This window comes from Chiloscyllium punctatum, chromosome 7 (genome assembly GCF_047496795.1).
Source record: "Chiloscyllium punctatum isolate Juve2018m chromosome 7, sChiPun1.3, whole genome shotgun sequence".
NCBI lineage: Eukaryota > Metazoa > Chordata > Chondrichthyes > Orectolobiformes > Hemiscylliidae > Chiloscyllium > Chiloscyllium punctatum.
Window position 1 is genome coordinate 101,185,238 of NC_092745.1, and position 14,285 is coordinate 101,199,522.

A 14,285-nucleotide genomic window follows, 5' to 3' on the forward strand; every position below is an offset into this window, starting at 1 on the left:
TATTGGCGTGGGTTTAAACTAATCCAGCAGGGGGATGGGAACCAAAATTGTAGATCAAGTATAGAAAAGGTTGAGAGGAGGAAGGTCCGAAATCAGGCTTCAGGGACGCAAGATGTCACCGGCAAGCAAGAAGTTGGTTTGAAGTGTGTCTACTTCAACGCCAGGAGCATCCGGAATAAGGTGGATGAACTTGCTGCATGGGTTGGTACCTGGGATTTCGATGTTGTGGCCATTTCGGAGACATGGGTAGAGCAGGGACAGGAATGGTTGTTGCAGGTTCCAGGATTTAGATGTTTCAGTAAAAACAGAGAAGATGGTAAAAGAGGGGGAGTTGTGGCATTGTTGGTCAAGGACGGTATTACAGTTGCAGAAAGGATGTTTGGGAACTTGTCAACTGAGGTAGTATGGCTGAGCTTAGAAACAGGAAAGGAGAGGTCACCCTGTTGGGAGTTTTCTATAGGCCTCTGAATAGTTCCAGAGATTTAGAGGAAAGGATAGCAAAAATGATTCTCAATAGGAGTGAGAGAGACAGGGTAGTTGTCATGAGGGACTTCAACTTTCCAAATATTGACTAGGATCACTATAGTGCGAGTACTATAGATGGGTCAGTTTTTGTCCAGTGTGTGCAGGAGGGCTTCCTGACACAGTATGTAGACAGGCCAACAAGGGGCGAAGCCACATTCGATTTGGTACTGGGTAATGAGCCCGGCCAGGTGTTAGACTTGAAAGTAGGTGAGCACTTTGGTGATAGCAATCACAATTCTGTTATGTTTTCTTTAGTGATAGAAAGGGATAGGTGTATACCACTGGGCAAGAGTTACAGCTGGGGGAAAGGCAATTACGATGCGATTAGGCAAGATTTAGGAAACATAGGATAGGGAAGGAAACTGCAGGGGATGGGCACATTAGAAATGTGGAGCTTATTCAAGGAAAAGCTCCTGTGTGTCCTAGATAAGTATGTATCTTTTGGGCAGGGAGGAAGCTGTAGAGCGCGGGAGCTGTGGTTTACGAAGGAAGTGGAATCTCTGGTCAAGAGGAAGAAGCAGGCTTATGTTAGGATGAGATGTGAAGGCTCACTTAGGGTGCTTGAGGATTACAAGGTAGCCAGGAAAGACCTAAAGAGAGAGCTCAGAAGAGCCAGGAGGAGACATGAGAAGTTGTTGGCGGATAGGATCAGGGTAAACCCTAAGGCTTTCTAAAGGTATTTAAGGAATAAAAGAATGACGAGAGTAAGATTAGGGCCAATCAAGGATGGTAGTGGGAAGTTGTGTGTGGAGCCAGAGGAGATACGGGAAGCACTAAATGAATATGTTTCGACAGTATTCACTCTAGAAAACGACAATGTTGTTGAGGAGAATACTGAGATACAGGCTACTAGACTAGGTGGGATTGAGGTTCACAAGGAAGAGGTATTAGAAATCCTGCAGAGTGTGAAAATAGATAAGTCCCCTGGGCTGGATGGGATTTACCTAGGATCCTCTGGGAAGCCAGGGAGGAGATTGCCGAGCCTTTGGAATTGATCTTTAAATCGTCATTGTCTACGGGAATATTGCCTGAAGACTGGAGGATAGCAAATATGGCTCCTCTGTTCAAGAAGGGGAGTAGAGACAACCATGGTATTTATAGAGCAGTGAGCTTTACTTCAGTTGTTGGTAAAGTGTTCGATAAAGTTATAAGAGATAGGATTTCTAATCATCTAGAAAAGAATAATTTGATTAGGGATAGTCAGCACGGTTTTATGAAGGATAATCGTGCCTCACAAACCTTATTGAGTTCTTTGAGAAGGTGACCAAACAGGTAGATGAGAATAAACTGGTTGATGTGGTGTATATGGATTTCAACAAGGTGTTCGATAAGGTTCCCCACAGTAAGCTATTGTACAAAATGCGGAGGAATGGGATTGTGGGAGATATAGCAGTTTGGATCAGTAATTGGCTTGCTGAAAGATGACAGAGGGTAGTGGTTGATGGGAAATGTTCATCCTGGAGTCCAGTTACTAGTGGTATACCGCAAGGGTCGGTGTTGGGTCCACTGCTGTTCATCATTTTTATAAACGACCTGGATGAGGGCGTAGAAGGGTGGGTTTGTAAATTTGCAGACGACACTAAGGTCGGTGGAGTTGTGGATAATGACGAAGGATGTTATAGGTTACAGAGAGACATAGGTAAGCTGCAGAGCTGGGCTGAGAGGTGGCAAATGGAGTTTAATGCGGACAAGTGTGAGGTAATTCACTTTGGTCGGAGTAACTGGAATGCAAAGTACTGGGCTAATGGTAAGATTCTTTGGAGTGTAGATGAGCAGAGAGATCTCGGTGTCCATGTACATAGATCCTTGAAAGTTGCCATCCAGGTTGACAGGGTTGTTAAGAAGGCATATAGTGTTTTAGCTTTTATTAATAGAGGGATCGAGTTCCAGAACCATGAGGTACAAGCTGTACAAAACTCTGGTGTGGCCGCACTTGGAGTATTGTGTACAGTTCTAGTCACCGCATTATAAGAAGGATGTGGAAGCTTTGGAAAGAGTGCAGAGGAGATTTACTAGGATGTTGCCTGGAATTGAGGGAAGATCTTAAGTGGAAAGGCTGAGGACCTTGAGGCTGTTTTCATTAGAGAGAAGAAGATTGAGAGGAGACTTAATAGAGACATATAAGATAATCTCAGAGGGTTAGATAGGGTGGACAGGGAGAGCCTTTTTCCAAGTATTGTGACGGCGACCACGAGGGGGCATAGCTTTAAATTGAGGAGTGATAGATATAGGAAAGATGTCAGAGGTAGTTTCTTTACTCAGAGAGTAGTAAGGGTATGGAATGCTTTGCCTGCAATGGTAGTAGATTTGCCAACTTTAAGGACATTTAAGTCATCCTTGGACAAGCATATGGATGTACATGGAATAGTGTAGGTTAGATGGGCTTCAGATTGGTAAGACAGGTCGGCGCAACATCTAGGGCTGAAGGGCCTGTACTGCGCAGTAATGTTCTATGTTCTATTTTGTGGCTGTACCCAACATTGGTTAGGCCACTGTTGGAATATTGCGTGCAATTCTGGTCTACGTCCTGTTGGAAGGATGTCGTGAAATGTGAAAGGGTTCAGAAAAGATTTACAAGCATGTTGCCAGGGTTGGAGGATTTGAGCTAAACAGCCTGAATGGGCGTCGCCAGCTCTCACAGATCCAGATTTCTGGGTTTTGTTTTTCCCAGTAGCATCAGAGGTTATTGGGATCTCAAAAGAGCTGGAAGCTTCAGTAATGTCTCCTGGCTGCTACACTATCTGAGTTTTCTCTTGATGTTTTTCCTCCTGGATTAGTTTGGAAAGATGTTGTGAAACTTGAAAGGGTTCAGAAAAGATTTACAAGGATGTTGCCAGGGTTGGAGGATTTGAGCTACAGGGAGAGGTTGAATAGGCTGGGGCTGTTTTCCCTGGAGTGTCGGAGGCTGAGGGGTGACCTTATAGAGGTTTACAAGTTCATGAGGGGCATGGATAGAATAAATAGACAAAGTCTTTTCCCTGAGGTGGGGGATGTCCAGAACTGGAGGGCATAGGTTTAGGGTCAGACAGTAGAGATATAAGAGCCCTAAAGGGCAACTTTTTCACGCAGAGAGTGGTACATGTATGGAATGAGCTGCCAGAGGAAGTGGTGGAGGCTGGTACAATTGCAACATTTAAAAGGCATCTTGATGGGTTTATGAATAAGAAGGGTTAAGACGGATATGGGCCGGGTGCTGGTAGGTGGAACTACATTAGGTTGGGATATCCGGTCAGCATGGACGAGTTGGACCCGAAGGGTCTCTTTCTCATATCTCTATGACTCTGACTCTAAATCCCGCAAAGTGCCCCAGTTATGGACCAGGCCAGACCCCCTCAAAACATTTCAAGAAAGTAGCGCAGACTCGAACTTTGCTAATTGCTTTAAGCAGGTGTATAGCAGATATTCCAGGAGTGATGCAGCTGGTCAAACCACTTAGTTTTAAACAAAACAGAATGTATTTACAAGAATACTGAATGAAGCCCAAACAAAAGAGTACAAAATATAGAATAACTTAACCTATCCCAAAACCCAATAGATTATCCCAACTTAATAATGCTGTTCCAAATACTGGCAACAATCCCCACAAACACCTCTTGACAAAACAAAGAAAAATCCAACACAGGTTCTTACAGGAGAGATGTCACAGAGAGGGAGGATCAAGATGGACCTGCTTCTTTGGGTCGACCTGCTTCTTTGGGTCGACCTGCTTCTTTGGGTCTAGCAGCTTCACAACGACTGACTGCTTTCAGTGAACAGCCAGACTGCTAAAACCAAACCAAACCAGAGTATAGCTGAGCTGGGAGAACTGGCCACTCCCCTTTCATTGTACAAGTGTTTTATTTTTATTTGAAAGCATTTTGTCTGAGGCAGTGTCTGTTAACTATAATCAAATTGGCCCTAAAACTCTTCAAACCTGGACCTCCCAGAGTCCCTGTATTAATGAACCTTCTGAAAAAAAAATCCAAGGACAACATAATCTTGTTAAAACAGCAGCATCATCACACCTACTAAACCACAACAGTTCACCATTTTTTAGAGTAATGAGATTGGAAGCCAACATGGGAGCAAGGAAAGGAAGAACAAGGAAAGGGTGTTTTACCATATTGCTGCCTTAGTTAGTTTATCTTTTTGTTCAGCATTGCAATTTGCATGTTGTACTTCCAGCTCTGTTTGTTCCTGTTGAACACAAACAGAAAGCTTGAAAAGCAAATGAAGACAATTCGAAGAATTCCAGTCATGTGCAGAATACGGCATGTGTTTACAAATAATGAGATGGTATTTAAAATGGATGATAGTTTCAAACAAAGGAACTTTCCAATTGATTTAGTTATTGCTCCATATCCTAAAAGAAAACAGGCCAAATATACTGGTTGCTACAAACCAAAACATCTTTTTCACCTTTTTTGCTTTTGCATTAGATCTCTGATTAAATTATAGAAGATTACTGTTAAAACGATCTATGAGAGAATTATACTATTGCTGACCATTGTCACATAGAGTCATAGAGATGAACAACATGGAAACAGACCCTTCAGTCCAACCCATCCATGCTGACCAAATATCCCAACCCAATCTAGTCCCATCATTAGTTTACATTGCATGATGCTGGGCACAAGACCTGCCAATGTTTCTAACTGGCTGCATGGTAGCCTACAAGGGTATGGGTGCATGCAGAACTGGTAGCATAACTAGCTAGTTTTATTTCTGGATATGTTTTGGTGACCTTTTTGATCTGTCAGAATTTTGCTGCATCAAATGACATAGGAAAAGGTGGCATATGTGACGAGAGGTTGCACAAAATCTGAGTGAGGACAGCAATAACAACTTCGCTGAGTATTCAGCATGGCAGAGAGTTAGAACAAAGGCTGGACAGGTGGCAAGCTCTCTATTAGCTTCTCTAATATATTGGAGTCAATCTCCTTGTTCCTTGACAGAAGAAGCTCTGGCCAGTCAGATACTGCACCCAGCATCTTGGTGTACATGCTTATTCAGTCCACTCCTGTATCCCACATCACTGAGGTCATTATCTGGGTCCACTACCGCAGTACAGCAGTGATGCTGGCAAAGCTTCATCCTTTTCAGGTACAGCCCACTCATCTCTAGTGACTCACTGTAAGGTCATACCAATTTGTTAAGAGTCTTTAAGGTATGTACATTGTCAGAGTTGATTGCAGTGAGTGTCAGATCAAGTGATAGGGTCTTTGCATTAGTATTGTAATGTCACTCTCTTTTCTACGCTTTGGATTATTGGGACTGGGCAAGTGACCGTTCTTAAGGTGTCTGAAAGCAGGAATTCAGAAGTTAAATGTTGAGATGAGGGACAGGGTGTGGGATGGCAACAAAGTCACACTGTAAGTAGTTCATCATTCCTTCTGACGATGGTGCTTGAATGTCTCTTGGCATTTCTCCTCCTGCTTCCCTCTCACCACTAATATCACTGCATTATTCACAATGGATCCTTCCTCTACTTTGGAACTAATTTTTTAAGAACTTACATTAAAATAATCCTGTTATGTAGCCTCCCTCTAAGATGCCACCTGCCTTGAAGAAGTGCACCCTGCTCTGGTGATTTAAATGGGTGCCATGCAGTCTCTGGCAGCAGCAGCACAATGCAAGGTAGTGTGCTCCAAAGTGAAGCATTGAAGTGGATAACTGTACTCTGAGTGAGTTGAAGATGAACCATAATGATGTGGTGAGGCTGGTTCATGTCCAATGCCATCTCGTATGGATGGGGGTGGGAGTGGGGTGTAGGGCAGAGTGGCAGGCAGTCTTTACCACATGGTGTGTGCCCTGAAAGGTTGGCAGAGATGGAGGCCTGGAGGAGCAAGTGGCGAGCTGGAAATGCCAGGTACCCAGTATAACTTCAAGTCAGGAGATGTTGACATTGAGTTTCTCTCCAGCACATGGGAGTACAGCAAGCTTCATATAAATGAGGTGGAACTAGGTAATAATGGGATGTTAAAGCATGCAAAATGGGCTTCTCACCACTCAGCAGCAAAGGTGCTCATCTTACTGTTCAAAGCTTGGGTGCAAAGTCAAATGTTTTTCATTGGCATCAAGAATTTTTTCAATCTCACCAAATTTTCCCAACTGAATTGTCATTGCCCATATTGTTCAGAGGCTGGAAAATTTCAGCCCCATGTCATCCTCAAGTAATATTGCCAAAGCACTTGATGTAAGCCAGGATTTACTACAGCTTTCAGGTGTAGAAAGCATTGGTGAAGGCATAACAGCAACTGCAGAAACCATTCTCAAAACTCGGTAAGGAACCATGTAGTTAAGGAAGGCACACAAATTCTATTTGTTATACCTTGACCTTCATTGACACGGGCAGGTTGTGAATAGTGATTCCTGTGCCCAATGATATCAAAATTCCTGCATGTTCTATTTAAACAACTTGTTAAAGGATTATTTATAGCTCAGTTGAGTAAGGCAGTGAATGACTGCAGGATCTTGAATAGCTAAGAACTCCATTGGTTTCCTGAGCCATATTGAGACAACTGAGCCAGTGTGGGGGCTGGAATGGAATAACTGTCCAGAGTACTTGCTGCTGGTGATGCACTTGGTTGAGCTGAGATGATGAGGTCAAAGAGCCACAGGTCAGCTTTAATCTGCTCAACAGAAACCAAGCAGACTTCCTGCGTAGGTCAAGCAAAACTCAGCCCGAGTGAGAAGCCCCCCCCCGACACACACACACACACACACGACGTTCTATATCAATTCCACTAATTTTGATTTTAACCTGCTCTGAGCAAAGGAGAGGAACCTATAAAACTAAACATTTGATGTTCTATACGTTTCATGTTTATAATCATAATTGTTTGCCATTGCAGTCATCTGTGTTTCATCTTCACTTTTCTCTCTGCTGTCATTTTATGATCACACTTTCCTGACAGACTTTGTTTAAATGGTGCTGACATGGGTCATACAAACGACTGAAAGGACTGGCAAAAACAAAAGGCTCACAGGTAATAGGATTTATGGCAGTAAAACACTTCACCTCTTCTGAAATCAAACATTCATAACTAAAGCAAAGTTATCAATATTCTTGCTAGAAAGTACAACATTCTGTGCCCACTCACTGTGAATGGTTGGTAAATGTTGCTTTACTATATATGGTATCATGAGGGGTGCATTAGTGTTAAGCTCTCCACTGGGGATAGTTTGGCAGACTGAGTACCACACACTCACAGAGTCAAACCTTTTAAAGAAAGCTATAGTTTATTTTGTCACCCTCTCATTTTCTCAATGCTATGTCCTGTATATTTGAAGTACATTTGAACTAAGATATTCTGATTGGTATTTCAAATGAATTGTGTTCTTTTAATTTATTCATGGGATGTAGACATTGATCACCAGGTTAAGCATGCAGTTAAGAATCAACCATATTGCTGACACTAAGAGTCACATGTGGATTAGATCAGGTAAGGAAGGGAACTTTTCTCACCTCTACATGATAGGTGAGTTTTCAAGACAACTGATACTGATTACACGATTGTTATTAGGCTAGTCTTTAATTCCAGATTTTTATCAAACTCAAGTTTCACCATCCGCCATAGTGGGGTTCAAATATATATCCCCAGACCTTTAGCCTGCAGTTCTGGATTACTAGTCCAGTGACATTAGTAGTACACCATCACCCATGACCACTGAAATATCTGACAAAGTTCAATGGCTCACTCATCCTGTATATGGTATCATTAACAACAGTACAACAGAATTGAGCTGGCAAACAGGAGAAATCAAGGTGATAAAACAACAATTTTTGAATCATTATCTCAAATAGTCCAATTACAAACAGCCAGAGATAAATAATCTTCCATCCGTGTCTGTACTTTGTGAAACATTGGAGGAGCCTGTACAGTCATTGTCTGATAAGCTCCGGCCATATTGAAAAAAGTTGTATTGTTGAACTTTTAGGTTAATTAGTAATATATCAATTTTAAAAACATTAACTGGTTATTGGAAGTACAATTGCACTATAAATGATTCTATTACTTTAAATATGACAATCCTTTGAAACCATTATGTAGATATGAATTAATTTCACCTGATTTTGGTTGCTGTGGGGCTGCACTGTGGAAAACCTCTTTCTGCCTACTCTATACTGTAGTGGATCCTGTGGAGCATAAATGTGGTGTGACTTGTAAGATGAAGAACTCTGTGAATCAACATTGCAAGTTCTTGTAATGCAATGTTGACCTGGCATGGTGGGAACTGATCTTCCAGTTTCTCTTCTTGGCTGTTTTTTAAGTGGAAGCTTCTCACGAGAGCCACAAACATCTGGAAGAAAGAATTGAAATACTTAAAGTTGAAGTTGGTGCCTTTTTCCACTCTCTCATAGCCTTTCTTCTACTGTTCCTCTTTAACTTTTCCTTTATCCTCGGAAGATTTTCACAACACCACTGAATCACAAAACACTTTTTCCCCCCCTAATTATATGGAGTACATTTTTGGTCAGAAGACCATTCTCTCCATACCAAGGTAAGACCAGAAACCTGCCTCATTATTGGCTTATTATGGTTGAGGTTGAAACTCATTAGAAACTGGGTTGAAACTACCCAAGCTCCTTTCATGTGGATTTCTTACCCTGGGGAAAGTGATGTTTCCTGGGTTGGAAAATGGTTTTCAACATTTTGGAATGTTCTTAATTCAAATTAAGCATGTTTGCAAATACTTAAGTATTCTAATTTCTCTATTTAACAAATAAAGTATTTAAAATATAGAAATAATTGCCACAATATGAAGTCATAGTGTTGGGAAGTTGTTTGGGATATTCACATACAAAGTGGGAAACTGGAAAATATGTTAGTGGAACTGGCTGAAATCGGAGAAGTACATTTTGAGATGATTTTGAAGATGGAAAGATGTAGAAAAAATGAGCAGCACAATTCCATCTGGAAAGCCCAGCCACCGTCAATGGAGAATATTGATAGGGGTTAAAATTGGCCACAGTCAAAAGACCAAAATGAGATTTGGGGAGAACTGAAAGATATTGTGGAGATTTTAAAGTGAAAATGAGAACAAAAATTATAAACTCTATCTGCTATGTGATGCAGAAGTGTACTAACCAATGCAAAGATGATAACCGATAAGCAATTGTGTTTGTCAAGTTTGAGCTTTTGAATCTAAACAAGCTAACAAGGAGGGCACAAAGAAAACAAACTCTAAAGGTAGCAAGATACAGTAAGAGTTTTAACACTGATATGGGTTAGAGTGGATTAACCTTAACTTAAATACTTAAGTTATCTTGATGATAGATCAGGTAATGGAGTTTATCTTACGATTAAGGGTGTGCATTGTCATATTTAACCTAAACAAGCAATTGGTAGGAGCATGGAATTGAAGGAAAAGATGTAAAATTTGAGGCATGAGACATCACCAAAACAATATAAATATTATATATATTGAACTTCTCTCTTCGTACTTTTCACCACCGCTCTTCTGTTCCTAAGTGTCTTTGGGGCACAGCGTTTCCATGCTTCAAAACAATTCTTTTCATAAGCACTATCTGGTTGACTGTTAGGGGAAAAATTACAGCAATTGTCAGTTCCCTATAGAATTATTATAAGACTGTTTATGACACACAGTGTACACAACAGAAATGTATGTTTGTCTTTTTTTGTATCATCTTTAGCCTTAAACATCATGTATTCTCCCGCCCACCTTCTCCATTTATAAAAAAAATTTCTAAAGTGACTGTCCCATGTTTAGCATCACAATTAGAGTCTTAACATTTATTAGAGTTTAGATCGTATCTTAAATATTATCAGCTGAAGTTGTTCTGTGTGCCACCTAACTTTACTCCATGTCTGAAGGTTACTGAAGTGGAGGCAATGTTGCACAAGAGGCATATAAGGAGGATATCCAATGTGCCACTCATTGAACCATAACTTGGTATTGGAGCCAAGGTTCATGTCACAGCTGACTGTTACTCTTAATGAAAATTTAGACCTATATCTATACCATTATTATGAGTATTTTTTTGGTAGACAGCACATGGTCCTCCATTTATCCGATAGAAAGAGTTCCACACGGGCATAATTAAGTAGGCTCACCAGGCCTGCAAGTTTCTTGGTGGCATTTTGGAAAGTGTAGTCATTCCAGGTAAGATTGAACAATGCAGCATGGCTTATTTTCTGGATTGTCGCTAAAAGCAACATTAACATCTTGTATTATATTATCCCAAGGCAATTCACAGGGAAATTATAGAACAAGTAGCTATTGTTGTTCCTCTGTCCAACAAGGGGAATAGGGGTAATCTAGGAAACTATAGACTGGTGAGTCTCACAATGGTGGTTGGAAAGCTATTGGAGAGAATTCTTAGGGATAGTATTTATGCACATTTGGAAAAATATGGCCTAATTAGGGACAGTTAGCCTGGCTTTGTACAGGGTAGGTCATGTATTACTAACTTGATTGAATTTTTTGAACAGGTGACAAGGTTGAGGTGGAGCAGTGGATGTTTAGATGGATTTTCGTGAGGCTTTTAACAAGGTCTGTCATGGTAGGCTCATTGAGAAGATTAAGATCCATGGGATCCATGGTGACATGGCCATATGGATTCAGAATTGGTTTGTCCATAGAAGACAGAGGGTAGTGGTGGAAGGGTGTTTTTCTGGCTGGAGGTCCATGATTAGTGGTGTTCTGCAGGGATCCATACTGGAATCTCTGCAGTTTGTGATCTATATAAGTGAATTAGATGAAAATATAGATGGATAGCTGAGTACGTTTGCAGCTGGTACAAAGATCAGTGGAGTTGTGGATAGTGTAGAAGGTTGTCAAAAAATGCAGCGGGATGTAGATCAATTGTAGATATAGGCGGAGAAATGGCAGATGGAGTTTAATCTAGTTAGGTGTGAGGTGCTGCACTTTGGGAGATCAAATATTAATTAAAAGTATACAGTTAATGACAAGCTTTGAACAGCATTGATGTACAGAAGGATTGTGGGGTTCAGGTTCATACTCCCTGAAAGTGACCATGCATGTAGCTAGGGCGGTAAGGAAGGTGTATGGCATGCTTGCCTTTTTTGGTCAGGGAATTGATTACAAGAGTCAGGTTATCATGTTGCAGCTTTGTAAGACATTGGTTAGGCCACACTTAAAGTATGACGGTCAATTCTGCTCGCCACATTACAGGAAGAATGTGGAGGCTTTGGAGAGGGTGCTGAAGGGGTTTACCAAAATGCTTACCAAGGGTATGAGGTATAAGAAGAGGTTAGAACAATCTGGGTGGTTTCTCTTGATCAATGGAAGCTGACGGGAGACCTGATAGAAGTTTATAAAGTTATGAGATGCATAGATAGGGTTGACAGTCAGAATCTTTTTTCCAGAGTTGGAATGTCTAATACTAGGGAGTATGCATTTAAGGTGAGAGGGAAAAAGTTCAAAGGAGATGTGAGGGGCAATTATTTTACACAGAGAGTGGTAGAAGTCTGGAACGCATTGTTCGGGGTGGGGTTGGAGACAGATACAATAGGGGCATTTAAGGGACTTTTAGATAAGCACATGAATATGCAAGAAATGGAGGAATATGGACCAAGGGCAGGAAGAAGAGATTAATTTCATTTGGCATCATGCATGGCATTCATACAGGCAAGGCAGTACAAATGGCCTGTTCTTGTACTCTACTATTCCATGTTCTAAAACATGATACTGAACTTCAAAATAAGATATGAGAGCATACAGCCACAGGTTGGTCAAACAGGTAAATTTGAAGAGTATATTAAAGAAAGAAAATGTAACATATAAGTAGGGATACAGGTGGCTAAAGGGTTGACACCGGTGGTGAAGCAATTAAAATTTGGGATGTTTGAGAGACTAGATTTGGAGATATCTCAGAGGATTGTAGGACTGGAACAGATGACAAGGATCTGGATGGACCAAAATGGAGCGATTTGAAAGCAAGGATGAGAACTGTAAAATCAAGCATTGTATGGTTATTTGTGATTAAGGTTCTTCCAAGGAAGGATCGAATATTATGCTCAAAGTGGCATCAAATTTTACATCCAGTTTGAAAGCGGAGAGAATGGGTATGAGAACTGGAGAAATTTACAAGAAGATAGATCAACAGAGAAGCAATGGCAGTTATTTAAATGGATATTCCAGACTACTCAGAATAAGTGTATTCCTACTATAAATAAGAATTCCAAGGAAAGCACGCAGCATTCATGGTCAGTGAATGAAGTTCAGGTAAATATCAAACTTAAGAAAATTTAATGTAATTGCACAAAGATCCTTGATCAGAATATAAAGAATAGCAAAGAGTGACTGAAAGGTTAATCAGGTGGAAAAATTAGAGTGAGAGAGAAAGCTATTTAGAATATTGGAACAGATAGCAAGAATATCTAAAAATATCTAAAAATGCAAAGAATAGACAGAGGGAGTGTTGGTCCTCTAGAAAATAAGAATAGGGAGTGAACATTTACTCATAAAAAAAGAGTGATGAAATATTTTGCTTCTATCTTCATTACAGAGGATACAAAATTTCTCAGTAACACCTGTAATTCAGGAATTGGAAGGAAAGGAAGAGTTTGGGGAAATTACAGTCAATGAGGAAGTGATATTGAGCAAACTAGGTGTGCTGCAGGTTATCAGATGTCTGAGTTTAATGGAAATCATTCTAGGGTTTTAAAAAAGATACCTAATTTTGTTGTAGATACATTGACATTAATTTTCCAAAATTCACAAGATTCTGGAAAGGTCCCTCTGGCCTAGAGGTAGAAAATATTAATCCTCTATTTAGGAAGAGAAGGAGGCACAAATAGAAAACTATAGGCCAGCAAGCTTGACATCTGTCATGGATAAGGTGTTAACATCAACCATTCAGAAGGGTATAGCTGGCCATTTCAAAAACTTCTATGTAATCAGGAACGCCAGAAGGTTTTGCAAAAAGGTAATTATGTCTAACCAATTCATTAGTATTCCTTGAAAAAATGACATGTGTTGTAGATAATGGGAGTCCAATGACATACAGTACTTAGATTTCCAAAAGGCATTCGACAAGATTCCAGGTAAAGGTTTATCTTACAATATAGAAGCTCATGCATCAGGCCAACATACTGGCACAATAGAAGATGGGTTAGTTGACAAAAAACAGAGTATGCCAATTTTTTTTCTGATTGCCAAGATGTGATGACTGGCACCCGCAGGGATCTGTGCTGGGCCTTCCACTTTTTCCAATTTGTATCAATAACTTAGATGAAGGAAGTGAAAAGATGGTAACTAAATTTACAAATGACACGATGATAGGTGGTACGATGTCAAGTAGACAGGAGGCTGCAGACCTGCATAGAGCAGTTTAACAAGTGGAGAAAAATATGGCAGATAGAATGTAATGTGGAAATTGTAAAATTGTTTTTCTTACTCTGTTCACTTTTGCAGAAAGAATGTTATCTAAATGGAGAACAACTGCAGAATTCTGAGATGCAGAAGGATAAGACTATAGGAGCAGAAGTAGATCCTTCAGACCACTAAGTCTGCTCAGTAAATCATGGCTGATCTCATAAAGCTCAACTCCACTTTCATGCCTTTTCCCTAGAACCCTGATTAAAAATCTGTCTATCTCAGCCTTGAATGTACTTAACAACCCAGCCTCAATAGCCCTTTGTGGTAAAGAATTACACAGATTCACTACCTTCTAAAATAATTCATAGTAATGGAGTCATAGAATCATACAGCATTGAAGCAGACCTTTCGGTCCAACCAGTCCATGCCAAACATAACATCAAACCAAACTAGTCCCATCTGCCCGTTTCTGG

At 40.5% G+C, this 14,285-nt stretch overlaps 1 protein-coding gene across 1 annotated transcript in view; it reads right to left on the reverse strand.

Annotated features, from left to right (window-relative positions):
- The window catches only part of LOC140479360 (uncharacterized), a 108,149-nt gene that overhangs the window by 34,279 nt on the left and 59,585 nt on the right, over window positions 1–14,285 (reverse strand). Inside the window, exons 13-15 of the mRNA XM_072573270.1 lie at window positions 9,953–10,044; window positions 8,576–8,808; window positions 4,625–4,701 (exon numbers count right to left, since the gene is read on the reverse strand). Of these exons, the coding sequence (XP_072429371.1) occupies window positions 4,625–4,701; window positions 8,576–8,808; window positions 9,953–10,044 (402 nt within the window). The remainder of the gene's footprint in view (window positions 1–4,624; window positions 4,702–8,575; window positions 8,809–9,952; window positions 10,045–14,285) is intronic.